Below are 27,198 nucleotides of genomic sequence, written 5' to 3' on the forward strand. Positions count from 1 at the left end.
TCTCGAGCCTTCTTTATGACAGGATGTGAAAGGTCAGCTCAGCGCTCTGTATTCTCCAAATATTTTGGTCAATAATTCAGCCTTTCTTCCTCTCAAATTTACTGTTATTGAAACCAATTATCTCTAGTTACAACTCATTTAAATGACAGATACTTGGACCATTTTCCTTTTCATTACCATAAGGGTCTGGCCTTGTGTATAATATGCAGAACAAGAGTTTATAAACAAACCACTTGAGTTTGATTCTTTGTTTCCTAACTTCTTCATCGCTTACTACCTGTTTAACCCTTATCCACTTGACCTGTCTGAGCCTGTTTTTTCCTTCACAGCTAAGGGCTGAATTCAAAAAAAAGATAATTTAAAGAAGGACTTTTTTAAATTTAAAAAATTAAAAAAACGATTAAGTGCCACATTTATTATAGTTTTATAAACTTCTTAACCACTTAACATGAATAAAGTGTTAACATGAGTAAGTTTTAATAGGTCCCTATCATTTTTCTGCGTGTCATTGATGAAGCTTCTAAGCTTTTCCTATTACTCTATGGTTTTAGACTTTGCAGAGTGCAAGTATTTTTAGGAGTGTATGTGTCACACTAGAGTAGAATGGACTGGAGAGTGAAATTTATCGGTGACCTTTTAAGTATGGAAGCTTCAAGTTTCTTCTTCAGTGTTTCATGCTAGTTTGCAAATTAGGTTAAATAAATTAGCTCACATTGACTCAAATTATAACCCTTTGTGTGAAATTGACCGTAACTTTAAACAGTGTAATCTAGACAGTAATGACCAGGCTTGAAAGAAAATGATCCAGTTTACTTTAGGTCCCTTTCTCTTTTTGTTTGGAAAGTTCTGGAAAATTCTATCTACATCAATTTGTATATTAATGCTTTCACCACTGAATTTGATTTATAATATTGACTCATTAATATTAAGAAACAGCATATTTTTCACAGTAACTTTTTGGAGGCTTCTTGGTAAATGGTAAGAAGAGGGGAAAAAAAAAAAGAAAAACCCATGTACAGTCACAATTATCTAGGCCGCATTGGTTTCATCTAAACTTACTGACTTACTTAAATAATACCAGCTGAGAAACTTTTCCCTACAGAAAAATGCAGGCTAGAAATAGTACATAATAAATGGGTAAAGCACCTCTCTTTATAACCTCTGTGATTCCAAACAAAAACATGTAAATAAAACTTCAAATGATAGTATCTAAATCACAGCATTATCCTGGAGAAACTGCAGTAAAAGCAAACAAGTTAATGTGATCTAGAGATTAGAAACACCTACTAATCTTTTAAAAATACCTGGATCATCGTAAGCAAGAAATGGATGTGTATTTCATTTGCTTTCAAAAAAACTACTGTACTAACTGGAAAGTGTAAACGTGGTTACGCGGGTTTCTAAGGCTCTTGACTGTGAGGATAAGAAAGGTAATGTGTTCCATATGTGGCAAACCATATAGGTATTTCAGGTATACTAGTAAAAAACACAATCACTACAAAGTAGAAAAGAAAAAGAAGCAAAAATCAGAAAGCACTGGCAGAGACCTCAAGCACAGCATTCAATCAAATGCGTTGAACTTAACAGAATAAAGTAACCCTCTTGAGGGGTACCTTGTTTTGCCTCTCCCTTTAGCACCCCTATCCCTAAACAAATGGGTCACAGTCCAATGAACACCTGAGGAACAATATTCCCCAACCGCACCCTCAAGTCATTCCCCAGAGTTCTCTCTGCAACCATTCTTACTATGTGGACCACGCCTTTTTATATCCAGAAGCTTTAGCAGAAAGACACTTGTTTATCTTGGAGCAAATTAGGGATCAAAAGAGTACTTCCCTCCGCAAGAGCAGAAAACCAAGCCCCCTGCCAGCCACATACCAGGTACCCCCACTTGGGCCTTACTTGTTCTCGTTGCTTGCGTCATAACGAGGCATGGGGTCTAAGTCGTTCCCATTCACGTCACAACTCGCCAGAGCATCCTACGGTCACAGAGGAGAGAGAGAAAGGAGACAGACGTTCATTAATTAGCCACGCACCTGAAGGCTCATGCCTCCGTAAACACATTTCTGCAAGAGAGTAATTAGCGTAAATAATACACTCACGGTCTGGTGGTGTCAGGATGCCTTTTTCTGTAATAATCAGTGTCATATCTTTCCCCATGAAGGTGAAGAAATACTCTCTACAGACCAAAGATGTGCCCAGTCCACTCTTGCCAGCACTTTTCCCTCATACCTAGCACTGACCCCTCTCCCCAGTGCTTTGAAGATGTCCTCGACAACCACTTTCTCTGCGAAGTACTGCTAGAACACCTAGAAGGCAGTGATTTATTCTTCGCCGACTCTCTCTGTATTCCTTACTTCATTTCTTGAGTGTGCAAATTCCTTATCACAATTTAAAGATTTTTGGAGACAGGAATCATTCACAAATAATTGGCAAGCCAATTAAAAATCATCATTAGAAATCTATTATATCAGGTATCTTGGGACCTCTATTAGGCAATATTTGTCTGATGTCAGATGTTTTATCTACTATAAAAGGGTCTACAATTCAAGACTTCGTACTAACACCAAATGGTCTTTTGTCCCAACCAAAATAATGATCAAAATTTTGTTATATGTCAAAGTTTCAGAATGAAGCAGAAGTTTCTCTGAAACCAAAGCTGAATTTATTTGTTTGCTTTTTTAAATGATTGTGAAAAATCTTCAAATTACTAAAAAAAAAAAAAATTAATGGATTGTTCCATCATCTAAATTTATATCACCTTAGATAGAACTAATTTAGAATGTTTTGAATTTTCTGATACCTTATGATGATTTATTTCTGTTAATCAGTTTTAGTGAAAGTAAATGCTATCTTTGTTTTCTGTCTTTATCAAAGGCTCTTGTTTCTGAAAATAACTGAAAGTACATGGAGTCTGAAATGTTTGGGGGGAGTAAGCAAAACACACGTGACATATACAGGTGATAAGTCTCTGCTTCCCGTACAAAGGAACATACAAAGCAGCCCACCTCAGCAGTCATTACAGCATGAAGGATAATACTGTGCAATTTCACTTATAAGGAAACAGAAGCCCGAGACAGGTTACGTGACTTGGCCAAAGGCATGACACGAATTGCCTACGGCATTAAGACTGGAACCCAGCCACGCCATCCAATGTGCTTTTCTCTACTCTTCACCAGCTCTAACATTAGGGGAATCAAAAGGGCACCAGTACTGGTAATTGCACAGGTGAATTCTGGAGAATTTTCTTTCCGGGGAGAAAAAAGTGAAAAAGGTAAAGAATGCAATCACGTTTAGGTTAAGGCTCTTTGTGTTTAATCAAATGCATTTCTATGCAGTGCAGAGAAGGAACACCCTATAAAAACTGCATTGCATACGATAAGAAAGAACTTCTTTGCTAGGAAGTGGACAGCCACAGTTCTGTTCTTTATATGACCTGGGCTAACTCACTTTAGTCTTCAGGCCTCAGTGTCTACCCTATCAAATGAGGAGGCTGAACTGAAGTTCCTTTTTAGCTCTAAAATTCCATTCTGTGAAGAGACACAAGATTATCTGAGTGTGCTTGGAGGCAGGGTAAGGGCAGCCAATCAAGTGTCTTGTACAAATGAGAACTAAATGAACTTGCAGTTCCTTTTCTCTCTCTCTCTCTCTCTCTCTCTCTCTCTCTCTCTCTCTCTCTCGCTTTGTTTTTCAACCTTAGGGAAAATCATCTAATTTAGGAGAAATTGTTTCAACATTTCATTGTAAAAATTGATTTGTGAAGTTTCTTAGCTGAATTTTTGAAACAAAAAGGGCAACAGGGTAGAATACTGAGAGACAAAGCAGTTAAAGTTGATAAAAGTATAAGGGGATATTGGGTGGTCCTGAGTGAAGGTCTTCGTAAGGTCAGAAATATGGGTGGCTGTGTGAGCCAGTGGTAGTTTCTGATGTGTCAAGGAAGTGACTTGGAGGTATTTTATTTGCAAAGATAAAAAGAGAATCTTTTCAGGTTTGAGGGCCAAAAGGAAAACTAAGAGAAAGTAAGTGTCATGCAATAAGTGAGACTGAGCAAATGAAAAATAAACACTGGAGAGCATATATGGCCATCGCTACCTAAATGGTTTCATGAGAAAATGAAGCGGCAGATGAGAAAGAAGCCAGGGGAGAGATGGTCAGAGAGACAGATAAAGGGAGTCATTCCCACAGGGCAGGGAAACCATGTCTTCCCATGCTGGAGAGAGAGAGAGAGAGGGCGACAGACGGGGTGGGGGGGGGTGGGGGGGTGGAAATAGCAGACTTCAAGAGGACAGTGTGTCCATTCTGAGTGAGTCCAGGACAATGGGCCACTGCTGTGTCCACCAGTTACCGGGGAGCAAAGAGGAGAGAAAGGCAGCAGGCCCGCGAGGATGGCGAGTCCTTCGTGTTAATGTGCAACAGGAAGCTATGGGCCAGGCCCCTCTCAGAACTCTCCACAAACTCAGGGCACCGTGAGATGGGCTGGGCTTCCTGACGTTGCTCCCTTAATGCTGATGAATAGAGAATAGAAAAGAGAAAAATCTGAGGGGATGTGGTCCTCCCAGTTATAGCTAGGGTTTTCTGTGGGCACCTTCCGTAAACACGAAGCAAAGCTTCCCACCCCGGCCCCTGACTTTCCTCCTTAAGGATCAGTATGACTCCTGGCTTCATTATGATTCAGAGCTGCTTGCATTTTCAAGGCTGTGAGAGGAAACTTGTAAGCTGAGAGAAGACCACCAACTCTGACATTTTTTTCAATAACAACATGAAATACAATATAGGAAAACTCTTACAACCAAAGTTTGGGGATTAAAAGGAGTTACGAAGGAACAGAGAGGGACATAGGTCAAAGTGACTGAAGTCCTAGTGGGTGTGCGGTGATGAACCAGTGCTCTAGTGGAAGTAGTCGTCTACAGAAAAGAGCTTAGAAGGCACTGGTGGGATCCAGCAGGAGTGTCTGCTAAGCCCTGACAGAAATCAGAGAGCTGCATCTGCGGATAAGAGGGAGTCCCTGCAGGCGCTTAAGTGACAAAAGAGATATTTCAGGGAGAACACCAAGGTGTCATGAGAAACAAATTTCAGCAGAGAATGGCATATTGGGAGATAATTATGGTATTTTTAACCAAACTTAGGGAGGAGAAGCTGATGGAAAGGAGGCGTTTGGAGAGTAGAAGAGGGAGGGGTCATTGACCTATTTCCAGGCAGGAAATATCACAGTGGTAAAGGGGACCCCAGGGACAGAAACTGACCCCAGTGTCCAGTGGACACTGGGTATCAAGACTCTGGTTTTCAATGAAAGCACTGAGTCTCAGCCCTTTCACTTGCTCTGTGACCTTGGGCTCATCTTATGTTCTGAGTCCTGGAATCTCAGTCCTTTCTTAAGCAAGGGAACTGACTGATTCCTAAGGACTTCTGGGAGGCTCTTCATTATTGCCCTTTAAAAAGGGAGAGGCAGAGAGAGAAAGAGACTCGCAGAATAACTTGAGAAGGGTTCTAAGCACGCTTTCTCCATAAAGGAAACAAGGAGTGCCATCTGTCTGCATGGATGAATTGCTGAGAAGAGTGGATATTGTCAGTAGCACAAGGGAAGGGTGCTGGAAACCGGTTTCCGCTACCTTATCACCTGCATTTTGTCATCAGAACATCAAAGGCACACAAAAGCGGATAGCGGGATAGCCTTACCTCCTGCTTCCTGTCCTCCAAGAGTGCATCCTTTATAAGATGGGAGCAACACGCAGAGCCTACTGTACCCGCCGGCTGCATTTTTCAGTGGTTTTCCCCCTTTTGGAGCATCCTAACATGAGTTCCATTGTTTCCCAGGAGGGAAGCTGCTCTGACCACAGCAAATACTCACGTAGTTCTGCATCAGGTCTGGATGGGTCCTCTCAATGCCGTCATCCAGGATGGTGACCACGATGTTCTTTCCCGTGTAGCCTCTCTTCCAGGCTCCTTCGATATTCATGTCTGACTGGCAGGGATGTGTGTTGTCACTGCAGTGCTAGAGGTGTAAGAGGGAGAACTGGACGTTGCAGATTACCAAATAGTGAGGAGGCTGGAAAATCACTTACTTCTTAAGACAAGGCATTAAATTAACAGGAAGTTGGTGGACTGTCTGTTCAGGTAGAAGCGCAGATCTCCAACATGACAACGGAAGGGAGGAAGGATAGATGTGGGGAAGGAAAGCAAGACAGAAATCTCTCCTGCCAGTTCTGCCCTGTTCTGACACCTTCGGAAAAACATGATAAATAAAGTATACCTCAACAGCAGAATAATGGGGGCACCCATTTTATTGTTAGCACGTATTAATGACACATGAAAAGGCACTGTAGCATTTCATTTATAAACCCAAACTAGATAACTGAAGAACATACACCTTATCATTTCTTAAACAGGCACCTAGAAAAGCCTGGCTGTAAAAAAAAGCCTCGGCAGCTTCTGTACAGTGCCAGCCAGAGGTGTGCCACTGCTGTGAGAAACCCATTAATGAGAAAAGATAACAGTTTCTTCAAACTTCTTTCAGCAAACTAACAATGAGTGTTGTCTCCTAATTTGTAGGGAGCCGACAGACTTATTCAGTGCTACTTTGAGAAGGGAGAGAAGAGCGCAGGGTCCAGACAGGGGACAGGCACAGGAAAATGTGTGTGAGGGCTTCGAAGGGCAGGCTGAAGAGGCATCGAATCTTAGCTCATTAGGTGTAGTGATTTCATTCCACAATGGCTACAACATACAAACACGTCGATAAATAAATTAAACCAGCAGTTCTTCCCGATATAATTGACTAGCATTCGTCCAACCCACACAATTACCCCTTCAAAGTCCATCTCTATGAAATATCCCTCTGAGTGGTGTTTTCCAGGTTCTTAAGGCTCGGCAGAGGAACAAAGGAAAAGGGATGTGCCGTAGCCTACTGCCACGGCAACGCAACGGTCCACAACATTCACTATCTCCCTCCTGCTTTGTAACAGTTCAGCACTTCAAGAGGGGAAGAGAACATGAGATCTGTATGCTCTAAGCATAATGGAGACCCCACTGCCACTGACTCATCTAACACATACTTTATTGAGCACTTACTACATGCTGGGGTATATGGCAGTGAACATGGAAGATGAGGTCCCTGTCCTCATGACCTCTCTAAAGGGGAAACACAGATGATAAAGAAAACAAGGAAGACGATTCAGAACACTCCTTATGTCTTAAAGGAATTAAAGAGGGTAATATGGCGGTCAATGCTGAGCTGTCTGAGTACACACCTCTCTGCGGGGGGATGGACAGAAAAGATCCCAGTTTCTGAGAAAGTGAATTGTGAGTTGAGATATGACTGATGAGAAAGAGCTGGCTTGCCCAAGAGCTCAGACCTTGTCGTGGTAGAGGACACAGCAAATGCAATGACCATAAGGTGAGAAACAGATTTGTGCACTGAAGAAAGAGAAAGAAGATGGGGTCTAGCCGAAGCTTAGTGGATGAGCAGGAAAATGGCATAAAAGGTAGCAGATCAGAATGGGCAACAGAGGTCAGGTCATCCCAGGCTTTGCAGCCATGACTTGACTTTTATTTTAAGTACAACCTAAATGGAAGCTCACCTCTTTCCAAACTTTACCCCTCAAAATCAAATGCTAACTAGTGGCAGATACCTCTAATACCTTTGTCGAACATCATAAACGCACTTGAGTCGTTTTATGGATTCATTCTAACAAATGGTGTACCCAGTTTTCATCACAGATAATATCAATTTCATTGAAAATAGGGGCTTATATATTTTATGAACATTTGTAACTTTCTGTCACTTTCTTGACTTCTTTCCGGCACTTGAGGCCCTGCACCACCATCTATTACTACACTGATCCAATTCCACTCTCCCCTCTCTCCCCAGTTTTTGGAGCACAGCTCAGGACCTACTGCCTCCCACTTGGCTAGCTCTTCCCCTTCCCTGAACTTAGGAATGAAGAGAGACAGACACAGACACACACACACACCACACAACACACCACACACCCAACACACATTCTGTTTTATACAGTCCAGCCCCAACTTACTGAATTCTGCTGAACTGTGGATGAGTGTTGAATCTTGTGTGTGAATTCTGTCTCCTTTGTAAGCCTCTAGAAGACTATGCATTAAACCAAGTCTGATCTAGGATTTCAGTCAATATTGGCTTATCGATTACACACCAGAAGGGAGGGCATATTCTCCACTTTATATCCAAGTTCACAGCTGCCAAATGCTTGCTTCTCCAACCTCGTCAGAGACATCTAACCAGCTAATGCTTGGTTAACAGATCATGAAAGAAACGGTGTCGATTTACAAAATGCCCATGTTTTTCGGAAGTCTCATTCTAGCCAAGAGTTTGGGCCTCTCCTCACCAAATATTTTAATTTAACACAAAGCAACCCTCACAGGTTTCCATTTCAGTTTTTTCTTTTTCAAAACCTGCTCTGGCCACCTGTGGTATCGTTTGTGACACAAAGTAGCATTAATGTGGCCAAGAGGTGGGTGGGAGGAAGGAAATGCACAGGAAATGGGTCACCCACACATGGATAACTGTCCTGGAGTGGAGGGATGCTGCCTGAAATTGTAATTATGAAAGTTGAAGAAAACCCACCGTGTATGGAAAACATGGGTGTTCAAAGTGGAGCAGTTAGGTTTCTTTCTTCCACCTCTGCTTCTGTTGAATCTGACTTCACCATTAAATATTTCTGAACCACTTTTTTTCTTTCCATCTGCCAACATGGTATTGGTAGAAGGGGAAGGAGGGGAAATATCCAATTGATACTCTCATTTGGATAATCTAATATATCAGGTAGCTAAAACGTCAAAGAAAAAAAAAAAAAGATGATCAGAGCCAGGGGTGTTTCTGGAAAATGAGTAATAAGATCAGTGGACCCTTAAACGAGGACCCTATCTTTAGATTTTTAATACCCATTTCAAGTAGTCCAGACTTGTTTCATAAGCTCAAGGCAACCAAAGAGCAAAAACTACAGAAAATACTGACGCCAGTCAATGCAGCCCAAATGAAAAGGAATTAGTCATTTCCTTCACTGCCTGATCAAAATGCTCTTTAAACTGGGCTCTATTTACTTGACAGCAATCTATGTTACAGCATTACCCAAAGGCAAAAGGAACACATATTAGCCATGATTTCCTCATCCTCAGCCTCCATGTTAATTCCTGCTCTGGCACAGATCTCTTAAGACTAGTTTCTGGAATTGTGTTACCCCATATAGTCCCGAGGCTGGTATTCACAAAAGGGGCCAGTCAGCAATTTCCGGCATATTTAAAGCTGATGAAAACCACATACGTGCACTGTATATGTAAGACAAATATTTAGAGTAAATATAGGCACCTTCAGCTCTGAATAATGTCCTGTATTTCAATAATGGTCTATGCACAGATGACAAACTATTTAGAAAGGACACAAAATAGCAAATATCTACAGAAACAATGGTTACTACCTAGGTCTCTCATTTCCTTATCAATAAAAACTTTTATTCTTTTCAGGAATGAAATTTTAGAGAGATTATCCTGTGAGTTCTAGAAAAGGCCTCTTCCATACCAGGTTTATGAGCTCTTTTGCTTATAAACCACTCTGGGTGTGTCTACTTCTCTTGTGTGTTTATAAACATATCACAATGTTTGCTAAATGAAAGAACAGTTTATACCCAAAATAAACACCTTTGTTATGCTCTCACCACCATTTTCTTCAGACTAGGGGGTGGGTCGGAACCCTCAGTGTCATTAGTTTTAAACTTTTCCAGGTTCTTAAGGTCTCCAATGAACTGCCAATTTATATGCTGCCAATAGTCTGCTAACATTGAAAACATCTGTTGCTCATTTCCATTGATAAAGTGGTTCATAAGACTGCATCTCTGACTCTACAACATTAATAAGGAAGCAGAATTAAATACACAAAAAATCTGTTTTAAGAAACAGACTCAGAGACTTAGAAAACAAACTTATGGTTACTAAAGGGGGGAGGCAGGACAGGGATAAATTAGGAGCTTGGTATTAACAGATACACACTTCTCTTTTTTTTTAACATCTTTATTGGAGTATAACTGCTTTACAATGGTGTGTTAGTTGCTGCTGTATAACTAAGTGAATCAGCTATATATACAGCTACATCCCCATATCTCCTCCCTCTTGCATCTCCCTTCCACCTCCCCTATGAGACCCCTCTAGTTGGACACAAAGCATGGAACTGATCTCCCTGTGCTATGCAGCTGCTTCCCACTAGCTATCTATTTTACATTTGGTAGTGTATATATGTCCATGCCACTCTCTCACTTCGTCCCAGCTTACCCTTCCCCCTCCCTGGGTCCTCAAGTGCATTCTCTACGTCTGCGTCTTTATTCCTGTCCTGCCCCTAGGTTCTTCAGAACCTTTTTTTGTTTTGTTTTAGATTCCATACATATGTGTTAGCATACGGTATTTCTTTTTCTGACTTACTTCACTCTGTATGACAGTCTCTAGGTTCATCCAACTCACTACAAATAACTCAATTTCATTTCTTTATCCATTCATCTGTAGATGGACACTTAGGTTGCCTCCATGTCCTGGCTATTGTAAATAGAGCTGCAATGTACATGGTGGTACATGACTCTTTCTGAATTATGGTTTTCTCAGGGTTATATGCCCAGTAGTGGGATTGCAGGGTTGTATGGTAGTTGTACTTTTAGTTTTTTAAGGAACCACCATACTGTTTTCCATAGTGGCTGTATCAATTTACATTCCCACCAACAGTGCAAGAGGGTTCCCTTTTCTCCACACCCGCTCCAGCATTTGTAGATTTTTTGATGATGGCCACTCTGACTGCTGTAAGGTGATACCTCATTGTAGTTTTGATTTGCATTTCTCTAATGATTAGGGATGTTGAGCATCCTTTCATATGTTTGTTGGCAATCTGTATATCTTCTTTGGAGGAATGCCTGCTTAGGTATTCTAACCATTTTTGGATTGTTTGTTTTCTTGATATTGAGCTGCATGAGCTGCTTGTATATTTTGGAGATTAATCCTTTGTCAGTTGCTTCATCTGCAAATATTTTCTCCCATTCTGAGGGTTGTCTTTTTGTCTTGTTTATGGTTTCCTTTTCTGTGCAAAAGCTTTTAAGTTTCATTAGGTCTCATTTGTTTATTTTTGTTTTTATTTCCATTTCTCTAGGAGGTGGGCCAGAAAGGATCTTGCTGTGATTTATGTCATAGAGTGTTCTGCCTATGTTTTCCTCTAAGGGTTTTATAGTGTCTTGCCTCACATTTAGGTCTTTAATCCATTTCGAGTTTATTTTTGGCTATGGTGTTAGGGAGTGTTCTAATTTCATTCATTTTTTAAAATACATTTATTTATTTATTTACTTTTGGCTGTGCTGGGTGTTCATTGATGCGTGCAGGCTTTCTCTAGTTGTGGAGAGTGGGGGCTACACTTTGTTGCGGTGCATGGGCTTCTCATCGTGGTGGCTTCTCTTGTTGCGGAGCACGGGCTTAGGCGCACTGGCTCAGTAGCTGTGGCGCAAGGGCTTAGTTGCTCCATAGCATGTGGGATCTTCCTGGATGAGGGCTTGAACCCATGTCCTCTGCACTGGCAGGTGGATTATTAACCACTGTGCCACCAGGAAGTCCCTAATTTCATTCTTTTAAATGTAGCTGTCCAGTTTTCCCAGTACCACTTATGGAAGAGGCTGTTTTTCTCCATTTTATATTCTTGCCTCCTTTATCAAAGATAAGGTAACCATATGTGCGTGGGTTTATCGCTGGACTTTCTATCGTGTTCCATTTATCTATATTTCTGGTTTTGTGCTAGTACCATACTGTCTTGATTACTGTAGCTTTGTAGTATAGTCTGAAGTCAGGGAGCCTGATTTCTCTAGCTCCGTTTTTCTTTCTCAAGATCGCTTTGGCTGTTCAGGATCGTTTCAGTTTCCATTACAAATTGTGAAATTTTTGTTCTACTCCTGTGAATAATGCCATTGGTAATTTGATAGGGATTGCATTGAATATGTAGATTGCTTTGGGTAGTATAGTCATTTTCACAATGTTGAATCTTCCAAACCAAGAATATGGTATATCTTTCCATCTGTTTGTATCATCTTTAATTTCTTTCATCAGTGTCTAATAGTTTTCTGCATACAGGTCTTTTGTCTCCTTAAGTAGGTATATTCCAGGTATTTTATTCGTTTTGTTGCAGTGGTAAATAGGAGTGTTTCCTTAGTTTCTCTTTCAGATTTTTCATCATTAGTGTATAGGAATACAAGAGATTTCTGTGCATTAATTTTGTATCCTGCTACTTTACCAGATTTGTTTATTAGCTCTAGTAGTTTTCTGGTAGCATCTTTAGGATTCTCTATGTATAGTATCATGTCATCGACAGCTTACCTACTTCTTTTCTGATTCGGATTCCTTTTATTTCTTTTTCTTCTCTGATTGCTGTGGCTAAAACTTCCAACACTATGTTGAATAATAGTGGTGAGAGTGGACAACCTTGTCTTGTTCCTGATATTAGAGGAAATGGTTTCAGTTTTTCACCACTGAGAACGATGTTGGCTACGGATTTGTCAAATATGGCCTTTATTATGTTGAGGTAAGTTCCCTCGATGCCTACTTTCTGGAAGGTTTTTATTATAAGTGGGTGTTGAATTTTGTTGAAAGCTTTTCCTGCACCTATTGAGATGATCATATGGTTTTTCTCCTTCAGTTTGTTAATTTGGTTTATCACATTGATTGATTTGCATATATTGAAGAATCCTAGAAGAATCCTTGCATTCCTGGAATAAACCCCACCTGATCATGGTGTATGATCCTTTTAGTCTGCTGTTGGATTCTGTTTGCTAGTATTTTGTTGAGAATTTTTGCATCCTTGTTCATCAGTGATGTTGGCCTGTAGCTTTCTTTCTTTGTGACATCTTTGTCTGGTTTTGGTATCAGGGTGATGGTGGCCTCGTAGCATGAGTTTGGGAATGTTCCTCCCTCTGCTATATTTTGGAAGAGTTTGAGAAGGATAGGTGTTAGCTCTTCTCTAAATGTTTGATAGAATTTGCCTGTGAAGACATCTGGTCCTGGGCTTTTGTTTGTTGGAAGTTTTTTTTTTTTTTTTTTTGCAGTACACGGGCCTCTCACTGTTGTGGGCTCTCCCGTTGCGGAGCACAGGCTCACGGGCCTAGCCGCTCTGTGGCATGTGGGATCTTCCCGGACCGGGGCACGAACCCATGTCCCCTGCATCGGCAGGCAGACTGTCAACCACTGCACCACCAGGGAAGCCCTGTTGGAAGATTTTTAATCACAGTCACAATTTCAGTGCTTGTGATTAGTCTGTTTATATTTTCTACTTCTTCCTGGTTCGGTCTCGGAAGGTTGTGCTTTTCTAAGAATTTGTCCATTTCTTCAAGGTTGTCTGTTGTATTGGCATATAGTTGCTTGTAGTAACATCTCATGATCCTTTGTATTTCTGCAGTGTCAGTTGTTACTTCTCCTTTTTAAATTTCTAATTCTATTGATTTGAGTCTTCTCCCTTTTTTCTTGATGAGTCTGGCTAATGGTTTACCAATTTTGGTTATCTTCTCAAAGAACCAGCTTTTAGTTTTATTGATCTTTGCTATTGTTTCCTTCATTTCTTTTTACTTATTTCTGATCTGATCTTTATGATTTCTTTCCTGCTAACTTTGGGGTTTTTCTGTTCTTCTTTCTCTAATTGCTTTAGGTGTAAGGTTAGGTTGTTTATTTGAGATTTTTCTTGTTTCTTGAGGTAGGACTGTATTGCTATAAACTTCCCTCTTAGAACTGCTTTTGCTGCCTCCCATAGGTTTTGGGTTGTAGTATTTTCATTGTCATTTGTTTCTAGGTATTTTCTGATTTCCTCTTTGATTTCTTCAGTGATCTCTTGGTTATTTCACAGTGTACTGTTTAGTCTCCATGTGTTTGTATTTTTTTTCTGTTTTTTTCCTGTAATTGATACCTAGTATCGTGTTACTGCTGAGTTCCCCTTTTATTGCTGTTAGCATTTGCCTTATATATTGAGGTGCTCCCTATGTTGGGTGCATAAATATTTAAAATTGTTATATCTTCTTCTCCGATTGATCCCTTGATCATTATGCAGTGTCCTTCTTTGTCTCTTGTAATAGTGTTTATTTTAAAGTCTATTTTGTCTGATATGAGAATTGCTACTCCAGCTTTCTTTTGATTTCCTTTTGCATGTAATATCTTTTTCCATCCCCTCACTTTCAGTCTGTATGTGTCCCTAGGTCTGAAGTGGGTCTCTTGTAGACAGCATATATGTGGGTCTTGCTTTTGTATCCATTCAGCCAGTCTATGTCTTTTGGTTGGAGCATTTAATCCATTTACATTTAAGGTACTTATCGATATGTATGTTCCTATTACCATTTTCTTAATTGTTTTGGGTTTGGTATTGTAGGTCTTTTCCTTCTCTTGTGTTTCCTGCCTAGAGAAGTTCCTTTAGCATTTGTTGTAAAGATGGTTTGGTGGTGCTGAATCCTCTTAACTTTTGCTTGTCTGTAAAGGTTTTAATTTCTCCATCGAATTTGAATGAGATCCTTACTGGGTAGAGTAATCTTGGTTGTAGGTTTTTCGCTTTCATTACTTTAAATATGTCCTGCTACACCCTTTTGGTTTGCAGAGTTTCCGCTGAGAAATCAGCTGTTAACCTTATGGGGATTCCCTTGTATGTTAGTTGTTGCTTTTCCCTTGCTGCTTTTAATATTTTTTCTTTGCATTTAATTTTTCATAATTTGATTGATATGTGTCTTGGCATGTTTCTCCTTAGATTTATCCTGTATGGGACTCTCTGCACTTCCTGGACTTGATTGACTATTTCCTTTCCCGTATTAGTGAAGTTTTCAACTATAATCTCTTCAAATATTTTCTCAGTCCCTTTCTTTTTCTCTTCTTCTTCTGGGACCCCTATAATTCGAATGTTGGTGTGTTTAATGTTGTCCCAGAGGTCTCTGAGACTGTCCTCAATTCTTTTCATTCATTTTTCTTTATTCTGCTCTGCGGTAGTTATTTCTACTATTTTATCTTCCAGGTCACTTATCCGTTCTTCTTCCTCAGTTATTCTGCTATTGATTCCTTCTAGAGAATTTTCAATTTCATTTATTGTGTTGTTCATCATTGGTTGTTTGCTCCTTAGTTCTTCTAGGTCCTGTTAAATGTTTCTTGTATTTTCTCCATTTTATTTCCAAGATTTTGGATCATCTTTACTATCATTATTCTGAATTCTTTTTCAAGTAGACTGCCTATTTCCTCTTCATTTGTTTGGTTGGGTGGGTTTTTACTTTGCTCCTTCAGCTGCTGTGTATTTCTCTGTCTTCTGATTTTGCTTAACTTACTGCATTTGGGGTCTCCTTTTTGCAGGCTGTAGGTTTGTAGTTCTCATTGTTTTTGGTGTCTGCAGCCAGTGGGTAAGCTTTGTTCAGTGGGTTGTGTATGCTTCCTGGTGGATGGGCTGGTGCCTGTGTTCTGGTGGATGAGGCTGGATCTTGTCTTTTTGGTGGGCAGGACCACATCCGGTGGTGTGTTTTGGGGTGTCTGTGAACTTATTATGATTTTAGGCAGCCTCTCTGCTAATGGGTGGTGTTGTGTTCCTGTCTCGCTAGTTGTTTGCCATGGTGTGTCCAGCATTGTAGCTTGCTGGTCGTTGTGTGCAGCTGGGTCTTAGCTTTGAGATGAAGATCTCTGGGAGAGCTTTCGCCATTTGATATTACGTGGGGCTGGGTGGTCTCTGGTGGAGCAATGTCCTGAACTCGGCTCTCCCACCTAAGAGGCTCAGGCCTGACACCCGGCCAGAGCACCAAGACCCTCTCAGCCACACAGCTCAGAAGAAAAGGGAGAAAAAAAAGGAAAGAAAGAAAAATAAATAAATAAATAAAATAAAGTTATTAAAATAAATTTTTTTAATTATTAAAAATAAAAAAGTAATAAATAAAAAGAGAAAGAAGAGAGCAACCAAACCAATAAACAAATCCACCAATGATAACAAGTGCTAAAACTATACTAGGAAAAAAAAAAGCAACAGACAGAACCCTAGGACAAATGGTAAAAGCAAAGCTATACAGACAAAATCACACAAAGAAGCATACGCATACACATTCACAAAAAGAGAAAAAATATATATATATACAAAAAAAGGGAGCAACCAAATCAATCAACAAATCTACCAATGATAATAAGCTCTAAATACTAAATTAAGACAAACATAAACTAGAAACAAATTAGATGCAGAAAGAAAACCCCAAGTCTACAGTTGCTTCTAAATCCACCATCTCAATTTTGGGATGATTCATTGTCTATTCAGGTATTCCACAGGTGCAGGGTACATCAAGTTGATCGTGGAGCTTTAATCCGCTGCTCCTGATGCTGCTGGGAGAAATTTCCCTTTCTCTTCTTTGTTCACACAGCTCCTGTGGTTCACCTTTGGATTTGGCCCTGCCTCTGCATGTAGGTCGCCTGAGGGGGCTGTAGCTCAGGCCAGGGGGAGGGAGGGATACGAATGCAGGGTGAGCCTGCAGGGGCAGAGGTTGGTGTGATGTTGCAATAGCCTGAGGCACACCATGTGTTCTCCCAGGGAACTTTTCTGTGGATAACGGGACCCTGGCAGTGGCGTGCTGCACAGGCTCCCAGAGGGGAGTGGATAGCGACCTGTGCTCTCACACAGGCTTCTTGGTGGCTGCAGCAGCAGCGTTAGTGTTTCATGTACATCTCTGGTGTCCGCGCTGATAGCCGCGACTCACACCTGTCTCTGGAGCTTGTTAAGGCGGTGCTCTGAATCCCCTCTCCTTGTGCACCCAAAAACGATGGCCTCTTGCCTCTTAGGCAGGTCCCGGCTAGCTGTGGCGCACTAGCCCCCTTCAGGTAGTCTTCCCACAGCTAACCCCAGTCCTCTCCCTGGGATCTGACCTCCGAAGCCGGAGCCTCAGCTGCCAGCCCCCACCCACTCTGGCCAGCGGGTGAGCAGACAAGCCTCTCAGGCTGGTGAGTGCTGGTTGACACCAATCCTCTGTGCGGGAATCTCTCCACTTTGCCCTCTGCACCCCTGTTGCTGCGCTCTCCTCCGTGGCTCTAAAGCTTCTCCCACGCCACCCCCCGTCTCCACCAGTGAGGGGGCTTCTTAGTGTGTGGAAGCTTTTTCCCCTTCACAGCTCCCTCCCAGAGGTGCAGGTCCTGTCCCTATTCTTTTGTCTGTGTTTTTTTTTTTTTTTCTTTTGCTCTACCCAGGTACGTGGGGAGTTTCTTGCCCTTTGGGAAGTCTGAGGTCTTCTGCCAGCAATCAGTAGGTGTTCTGTAGGAGTTGTTCCACATGTAGATGTATTTTTGATGTATTTGTGGGGATGAAGGTGATCTCCACGTCTTACCACCCCACCACCTTGAAGGTTCCCCCTACACTACTTTATGTAAACTAAACAACAAGGTCCTACTGCATAGCACAGGGACCAACATGCAATATCTTGTAATAACCTATAATCGAAAAGAATCTGAAAAATAATTTATATATATTCTGTATACCAGAAACTAACATAACGTTGTAAGTCAACTATACTTCAATAAAAATAAATAAAAATTTAAAAATCTGTTTTATAGACAAATTCAGAAACATATCTAGTTAGCTAAGTGTAAAAATACGCTTGGAATTTTTTGTAAAATTTGGAGTCAAAAAGCTCTAAGAAATGGGAAAAAAATAGAATCATTACCCTCTTAAGTGGACATAGAACTGACATGTAGTAGATTCTTAGTATGGCCAAGCATTGTACTAATCCCTTTATATGAACTAGCTTCATTTAAGAGTCAGAACAACTACTGGAGAGAGGTACTTTTATCATCTGCTTTTAACAGCTAAAGAACATGAGACTTAGCCTGGGTAACCTTCCAAAGGTCAAACAGCTGGTCAATAGTAGAATTAGGATTCCAAACCAAGCAGCCCTATGGTCTATGGAAACTCTTCTGTTAAAAGTTGAAACAAAAAGGGCTCAGGGGAGGGCAAAACACTGCAGACTCAGATAAGGAGCAGATTAGGAGTGGATGTTGGACAGTATAGCTCCAGTAAAGAAATTCAAATAATAGAAATCTCACTGGTCTTAGCACTGTGATCAGTCCATTCAAGTAACAAGGCAGAACCTAGTTGGGTAAGACTTTAGAGGCCTTCTAATGTTTCCTTATTCCACTTACTGCAACACATCTTTTAGCAAATCATCAGTTTCTATTTGAACAGTTTCAATGACAGGGAGCTCACTTCTTTACTGAAGAGCCAATGACGTGCTGGTAAATCAGTTCTTTGAAAAGAAAATCTCTTATTTCTAGTGTTTGCCAATTTCCATGGTGTAAATACTCACATCATGGCCAGTTTTAAGCTACCATGCTTGCAGAATTCCTGAATGTGTAACAGTAAGCTTTCACGAGCTGTTGGAAGGTCACCCAGCACACCACCGGGAACAGCTCACTTCATTGTTGGTCCTGCTCCATTTCTGATGAAGTCATCACTTCCCATAGGTCTGCCATCTGCTTCTCAGTACAGCTGAACCATGCAGGGGTTAGAGGCGCTGACCTTCCACACAGTTGAAAATCTACGTATAACTGATAGCTGGCCACCTGTATGCATGGTTCCTCTGTATCTGCCTTTCCCCATCACAGATTCAACCAACCGTGAATTGTGTAGTACTATAGTATTTACTACTAAAAACTTCCACATATAAGTAAACTGGTGCAGTTCAAACCTGTGCTATTCAAGGGTCAACCACACTTGGGAACCACTGGGAAGTACCTAGGATTAGTTCTCTCCTTTGCAGTTTCAGACAATAGTGTTACTCTCTCTTGCAATTCTTTGGAGAAGATCTTTTTTAACCTTTCGTTCTCAGGGCTACCTGAAGCAAGAGGACTTTGAGCTTTTGTGAGCCCATAAGCTGATGGGCTCTCCTTGGGATCTGTGAAGTAGAGATTTTGTGACCCCAAAACTGAAGATGCCTTCACAGATTTTAGAAGATCTAAATTAAGATAGGGAAGCTCTCAGACATTTACTACTATATTTATGGGCCACTTTGATGGACTTCAAAACCTTTGCTAACACACACATTAAAAAAAAGAGATATCCCTGGCCAAAATAGATCCAATGTACATTTATCCAAGAATGATTATTCAATTTATGAACTTTCCAGAATTTCCAAGGAAGCCCAGGACGTTTCACCACCACCAAACTCAACATAGCAAGTAAGGGATACTAGCTAGGTGAATCAGGCAGAGGAAAGGTTAAATTCCACCTCTGCTACCTGCCAGTTGTATGACTTTGTCTAGTTACCTAAATTCTTGAAATCTGATTTGTAGTTTGAATGCAGAGAATTGTTATGAAGGTTGAAGAAGACAAATTATGTAACAAATGGATGCCTCCACATTCATAGGAGGCATCAGTGTTCCTAACAGCTTACAGAAGATGACCTTGGTTTAAAAAAAAAAATGGAGAAATAGATTACTACAAAATAATGAGATGATGATTCTCTTCATTATCTGGAGAGACAGGTTAGGCAAACTTGAAAGGGCAATTCATCCTTGTAAGGATAGCTAGAATGATTTGAATATTTTACATTTGTGGCTGGGGGTCTCAGCTGGTGGTTGGAGATCAGGGATGGGGTGTAGGAGAAGAGAACAGTGTCCAGTTATTTTCTGGCACATCGGTCAAATGACCTCCTATGAATCACCATGTTTTACTCCTATGTATTTACACCAGTATTCCAACTTTCTTAGAACGGATCACATCTACCATAATATAATTTTGACAGAAGATCATTTCTCACTTACAAAATTTTAAGGATGTCCCACTTAATACCAAAGAAGCATCAGAAAATAGAAAATATTAGAAGAAAGGCTGTTGTACAGAATATGCTCAAATAGAGGATAACGAGAATAAATCCAGTTCCTAAAATTCTACTCATAGTTGAGCATCAAAAAATGGAGGCAGTATAGTCAACAGATCTTTGACAAAGGAGCAAAGGCAATATAATGGACCTAAGATAGTCCCTTCAACAAATGGTGCTGTAGCAAGTAGACATCCACATGCAAAAAAAAAAAAAAAAAAAAGAATCTGGACATAGACCTTCCACCTTCCACAAGAATTAACTCAAAATAACTCATGGACCTAAATATAAAATGCAAGACTAAAAAAAACTTCTAGAAGATAACATAGGAGAAAACCTAGATGATCTTGGGTATGGTGATGACTTTTTAGATATGACACTGAAGACATAATGCATGAAAGAAGTAACTGAAAAGCTAGACCTCATTAAAATTTAAAACTTCTGCTCTGTGAAAGACAATGTCAAGAGAATGAGAGGACAAGCCACAGAACGGGAGAAAATATTTGCAAAAGATAAAGGAATGTTATCCAAAATGTACAAAGTACTCTTAAGCTCAACAATAAGAAAATAACCCAATTAAAAAATGGGCCAGTGACCTTAACAGACACCTCACTGAAGAAGATGATATACAGAAGGTAAATAAGCATATGAAAAGATGTTCCAAATCATATGTCAGCAGAGAAATGTAGATTTAAACACCTATTAGAATGGCCAAAATCCAGAACACTGACACCACCAAATGTTGGTGAGGATGTGAAGCAACAGGAACTCTCATTCATTGCTGGTGGGAATTAAAAAAAAATGGTTCAGTCACTTTGGAAGATTGCTTGGCAGTTTCTTACAAAACTAAACAATACTCTTAACCATACAATCCAGCAATTGTGCTCCCTGGCATTTACCCAAAGGAGTTGAAAATTTATGTCCACACAAAATCCTGCAAAGGGATATCTATAGCAGCTTTGTTCATAACTGCCAAAACTTGGAAGCAATCAAGATGCCCTTCAGTAGGTGGATAAATAAACTGTGGTGCCACAGAAAATGAAATATTCTTCAGTACTAAAAAGCAACGCTCTAACAAGCCAGGAGAAGACATGGAGGAACCTTAAATGCATATGACTAAGTAAAAGAAGCCAATCTGAAAAGGCCAAACACTGTATGATTCCAACTATATGACATTCTGGAAAAGGCAAAACTATGGAGAAAGTAAAAAGATAAGTGGTTGCCAGGGATTGAGGATCAGGGGATAAATAGGCAGAGCACAAAGAATTTTTAGGGCAGTGGAAATGCTCTGTATGAAACTAGAATGATGAATACATGTCATTGTACATGTGTCCAAACCCACAGAATGTACAACAGTAAGAGTGAACCCTAATGTAAACTATACATCTAGGGTGTATGATGTGTCAATGTAGGTTCATCAGCTGTGACAAATGGACCACTCTGGAGGTAGATATTGATACTGAGGGAGGCTGTGTATGTGTTGGAGTAGGTGGTATATGGGAAATCTCTGTACCTTCTCCTCCATTTTGCTGTGAAGTTCAAGTTTCTCTTTAAAATATTAGTCTTTTAAAAGAAAAGGAATTTCACAGAGCAGCCAAAGGGTAACTGGATGATCTATGAATTTAGTTTAGTGGACCACATTTCTCTCATTTGTAAATTTTGTGATCCTCTTTGAAGCTTTCCAACCCTAACACATTTTGAATTAGAAACTTTCAGTCCTAAAAACATTTAACAAAGTAAAACCAATAAGCCAACAAAAACAATCTTGTTTCCTTTAAGGAATCTCTACATGTCTTGTCTTAGTGTTTGCAGAATTGGCTTCAGCTATATTACCCAGCCATGTTGCTAAAGGGTAATCAGTCTCTGAAACTTACTGGGTATTTCTGAGACACTAAGATCAAGCTTACCTTTACATGTATGGCCCATTGCATGTGCCACAGTTCTAACCATGCTTAAATTACTCAGATGCAAAAACTGAGTCAGGTTCTGGAAATCTGGGTCTGAAGCCACATATCCTTCTCTCCTGCTTCCTTCCATTTTCACAGCACCTTGCAGTTCAGGCCATTGGCTCTGCTCCACTACTTTTAATCTTTCTAACCTAGTTTTAGGCTTTCAATCTATCCTCCTGGCATTAAAACAGTTTTATCAAGCACTTACTATATTCTGGCTATTATACTGGCCAGAGCAATGTCACTGTGCTCAAGTCCTTGAACTCCAGTCTGTGTGATGGACACACAAGGAATTTTTATTAAAATTTTTTTTTTTTTTTTTTTACAAAAACACAAGTATTATAACAGGGGTTCTCAGGGTACTGTGGGAACATGGAAACCAGTCAGGGGGAAGCGTGGGAAGGCTGAGAGCACTTCCGAGAGAAAATGACATCTAAGCTCCCAAATATACGTTGACTAGCGAGAGGGCGAGCAGGGGATAAAGAGGATGTGTTTATTTTCGATAAGCGTGTGGAATAATCAAAGAGAGACTGGAGTGTTCAAAGAACTGAAAGAAATTCAGTACAGCTGGAGGATACAGATGCAAGAGGTGGGGGGAGATGAGAAACATGGAAAGAGATGAGACTGGAGAGGTAGGCGGGGGCCAGACTGTAAATGTTCCTATGAGCCATGTTTTTTAACAAAAATTTTGAACTTCATCATAATTCGATGAAAAATCATGTAAGGGTTTTAAGATAGGGATTGGCATGGTTTGGATGCCTAAAAGTGCATCTCAAACTTAATTCCCACTTGATCTCCACCTGCTCTGACCCCTCCAAAGCCGCTCATGGCCAGGGTTCTCAGTCTCCCCCACACCAGAGCATCTATAGCTGCTCTCCTTCTCTGTAAACACCCATCAGCGAATCCTTCCAAACAGCTCTTGAACCTGACCTCTTCCCACCATCTCCACGGCCCCAAACCGATTCAAGCTACGATCATCTCTTATTCCTCTACAGTCTATTTTCCATACAGTAGTAAAAGTGATCATTGTAAACTATGTCAGAGTTATTCTCCATAAATATTCCCAATAATTCCCAATGACTTTCCCTCACACTTGCAATAATACCCCATGTCCATTCCATGGCCTGCAAAGGGCTCATGACCTGATTTGGCGGCATCTCCCTGTCCTTTTGCCCCACCCCTCTCGTCTTTCGCTCACTGTACTCCACCCCATTATCCTGTCCCATCCCAACCCACTGTCATCTCAGGGCCTTGACACTTGCTATTCTCCCACACGAGGATGTTCTTCCTCGGGTATCCACGTGGCTGCCTCTCTTATGCTCAAATGTCACCTCCTAAGAGAGGCTCTTCCTAGTAAACCTATCTGAAATAGCATTCTATGTCATTCTCCACCCTTGACTCTGATTGCCTTTTCTTCATAGCATTCATAACTACTATATTATCTATCAGTTTGTCTCTTTATTGTTTGTCTCCCACACTGGACTGTAAACTCCGTGAAAGCAATCACTTTGCCTTATTTATTTCTGTATTCACACTAACACATAGAAGTTCAATAATTATATACCAGTTAAATGAACAGACTGGGTTTTAAAAAGTCATTTTGGGTCCTCTAGAACATAAAGGAAAGCATGGAGACCAATTAACTGGGAGAGAGCTCTAGTGATTGAGCAATGACAGTGGTCGAGATTAGTGGGACCATGGAAACTACAGTATTTGATACACAGCAGGCATTCTTCGTATTTGTTGATAATGACAGTGAATGGGTATGGTGAGAGAAGAGAGAGGAATGAGGAATGATCAAATATCTGGCTTGGACTATGGATCAGAGGATAGGGTCACTTACTGAGAAAAGAAACACGGGAAGAGGAGAAAATCTGCCTGGAGAATGAAAATATTGAGCTCAGTTTTAGAAACCTGGGAATTTAAATAACATCCAAGCAGGAGTTGCCTGTAGTGACTGCATACGTGGATCTGAAGTTTCTTTCTCCCCAGACCCATGAGTGAATTCTTCCTAAAATTTTGGCATCGTGCTGTTATTTCCCACCTCAAATCTTCTTCCCATGTATAAAGCACTAACGTCTTTGCCTCCGAGTTGCGTCACAATCTGGCAATGAACATACACTGTCTAGTGCCACTTGTTGCCCCAAAGTTCAAAAATCCCTAAGGGTAGCCTACAGTGTATAAATATGATGGTCTTAGCAAATTCAAGGTCATGACCACGTGTGGCTGAGAGCAAAAATGGCTACAATTCTCCACAGCTCCCTGTGCTCATGGCACATGTAATCCTTCCCATGAAGCAAGGAGGTTTTTCTTCACCCTTTGATTCTGGGCAGACCTGGTGACTTGCTTTGGCCAAAACAGTGTAGCAGAAGTAACAGTGATCCGTTTCCACACCTCCCACACCCTTTCGCTTATAATCCTTCCTGGCTGCCATGCGAACAAGCCAAGGTAACGCGCTAGAAGATGGGAGATCACGTGGAACACATAAAACTGTCCTGGCTAAACCCACACTAGACTAGCTAGCTACCAGCTGACCTAGAATGGCTCACAGAAGCATTCGCGAGCCAACATGATACCAGAGAACTGTCCAGCTGAGTTCAGCCCAAATTTCGGACATGCAGAATCATAAATCTAATAAAGAGCTGTTGTCTTAAACCACAAAATCTTGGGGATGATCTTTACACAGCAAAAGTTAACTAACCTATGAGGTTATAAGTCTGAGGGAAGTAAGTCAAACCAGAACGACAGGGAAAAAAAAAATTCAGCGAATCAAGGTGAAATAGCTTATCCAGAAGAGAAGAAGAATTGGCTGTATAATTGAGGAGGAAGAGAGCAGTAAGGACACTTAATGTATCAAACACACAATCCTAAAGCAAATTCTAAGATCCCTGTGATGTATTCGCTTCGTAGGAAGCCCAATGTTTTCCAGCTCATCCCATCCAGCCCTCATATCAGCAATTTCTGATTGTATATAGGTTTTATCTTCTCAATGAAATTATAAGCCACTTTTAATAATGAAGTCTGTATTATGCATCTGTATAATCTCTAGAGTTCATAGTAAAAATACTCAACAGTTAATGAATTGATATTTATTCAAGAGAGAAGGCAGAAGTAAATTCTGAGATAAAATGCAGAAGAAGATAATTTACGTAGTTAAGACATAAATGCAGGTAATAGAAAAGGTTCAAATAAGATCTACAAATCTTTGCCTTCTCACGGCTCATAATAGGGCACCTGCTTATTCAACTTTACCAACAAAAAGATTCAAGAAGTACCATAGGAAATGTGCAGGGGCCAAATAATTACATAAGGAAAAAGAACATTCATTTAGGGGTATTGGTTATGCTAACGCCCCGCTAATAATGCTCAACACTCCTGGCAGAAGGTGTGAAAAGAGATGCAACACGGTGACACATGAACTATTATCCCCTTACGGGCCTGGTGGGAAATGTCTCCTGGCTGGAGAGGAATTCAGGGGTACAGGTCTGTTTCCTTTGGAACAATACAGGGCATGATGGAAGTAAACACTTCTTGACTCTTCTCTGGTATCCGGTCAATGGCTCAATTTTAATACTGTCTTTCCTTGTGGGTCATGCAGTAAATTCTTCCATGAGTTGAGGAGAAACTCCGTGTTACCAAATGACTTTTCCTGACTATGAATCAAGCACCAATTATTCCTAATATACTATTCTTTGCCCAAATTGTGCAATTAGTAAAAAAGTTGTATTTGTTTAGGGATGATCTCAATTGAAATTTTTCCTTAAGTGCCTATAAAACCAAGAAATAATTCCTACATTGGAGCTCATGAAAATGAATTTGAGAAGCAACTGAGCTGCATTATTTAATAACTATGCAAACATTAGCAAGAAGCAAACTTCATTCCTTGCTAAAATGTAACTTCTTTGCTTACATTGTTTACAAAATTCTGCTTGCATAGAACTCTTCACTCTCTTGTCTCCTTTAGGCATAAATCTGACTCAGAAACTCCTGTCTCTTCTTTTTTCATCAAGATCTCAGGAAGAACAGCTCAGATTGGAGAACTCTTCCTTTTCTTTAAAATGAGTAGGATGCAGTATGGTTTGGATAAGCCTAACCAACTGACTTCAGAACTCAGTTGCTCCACTATTTTTATTTTTTCAAAGTCACAGAAGAAATTTTGAGAAAAAAATGACAGAAAACATTTTTTTTGTTATATTAGAGACATTTAAGGTCGAGGAGGAAGAATCTGAATATCATTTGAAGATATGTGAATATACCCTTACTAATACGTCATGTTTCTTCATTTACATTATTTCATCAATGGCAATATTCTTATGGAACATAATAGTAGAGGCAACTATTTTTCAGGTGAGAAAAAAATCCATTTTACAGTTAGAAAAATAACGAAGAATAAGAATAAACCTATATAAGATCTTCCCAAACCTTCAATCACTCTGCCATTCAGGTTTTGACCACACAATCACTTTCTCTTAAATAGATGGATGGGTGGATGGACGAATGGACAAATGGACAGAAGCGTAGATGGATGAACAAAGAATGAATGGACAGAGAAGCAAACAGACAATACATGCAGGTTACTTCCAAGTCCTATTATATTTCAGTTTTATTTTCAAATTTCTATTGAAGGATGTGTTCCTTTCTAGGACCCTGCAGAACTTCTGAACAGTAAAAGCCACTTCCTCTTCCCTGAGTCAACTCCTCAAATGCCCATAGATTAGATGCTCCCAAAGGATATTTTCAATCAAGACTAAGTCACAAAATGAAACATATGTAGGAGGAAGAGGATACAGGGGGACGGAAGAGGAAGAGAGGGTCAAATCCACATGACAGTGAGGCTGCGCATATTCAAGCTATGTCCAGAGCTATTAGGTAGCTCATCCCTTTCCAGAACAAGAAATACTTGAACTTTCCTAACAGAACATATTTAATGTATTTAATGTTAACATAGAGAGCAGCATAAATTTGGTTTAAATATTAACAGTGGTTCCCCTAATTTTTGTTTCAAAAAAGGACACTGAAGTAGATATGCTTAAAAGGACAAAAAAAGATGTGTTAGTCTGTTAGAATGATATATAAAAATTAATGGGATATGGAATTTCAAACAGTCTTTTCAGATTTTAACTTTGTTTCTCTCTGGATATATGAGATTACTGACTCAACTTCCTGAAAGTTCTGAAGGGTTTTCACCATGCCCTCTAATACATCATTACCTCAAATACATTAGTTCTATAAGAAACCTGGAATAATTGTGGTATAGAAACTCTGAGAAGAGGGAATAATACTATCAGTGTGTCAAAATTCTTATTCTTAAAATTAAGTGATCATATCAGAAGAGATAGGGTGGGCAAAGCTCACATGGTCATCATGGGTCACAGACAAAATGTGAGTTCACTTTTGCTTTCCTGTCAATACAATAG

The 27,198-nt window shown here is 40.2% G+C and overlaps 1 protein-coding gene across 4 annotated transcripts in view; it reads right to left on the reverse strand.

Moving 5' to 3' along the window:
• Nucleotides 1–27,198, reverse strand: part of PCSK5 (proprotein convertase subtilisin/kexin type 5) — a 452,417-nt gene that overhangs the window by 320,308 nt on the left and 104,911 nt on the right. For all 4 annotated transcript variants that reach the window (XM_082843248.1, XM_082843247.1, XM_082843246.1 and 1 more), the window contains exons 4-5: nt 5,849–5,992; nt 1,903–1,979 (exon numbers count right to left, since the gene is read on the reverse strand). In XM_082843248.1, coding sequence (XP_082699374.1) covers nt 1,903–1,979; nt 5,849–5,992 — 221 coding nt within the window. The remainder of the gene's footprint in view (nt 1–1,902; nt 1,980–5,848; nt 5,993–27,198) is intronic.

The sequence above is a fragment of the Leucopleurus acutus genome, assembly GCF_964270905.1.
Source record: "Leucopleurus acutus genome assembly, chromosome: 7".
Taxonomy (NCBI): domain Eukaryota; kingdom Metazoa; phylum Chordata; class Mammalia; order Artiodactyla; family Delphinidae; genus Leucopleurus; species Leucopleurus acutus.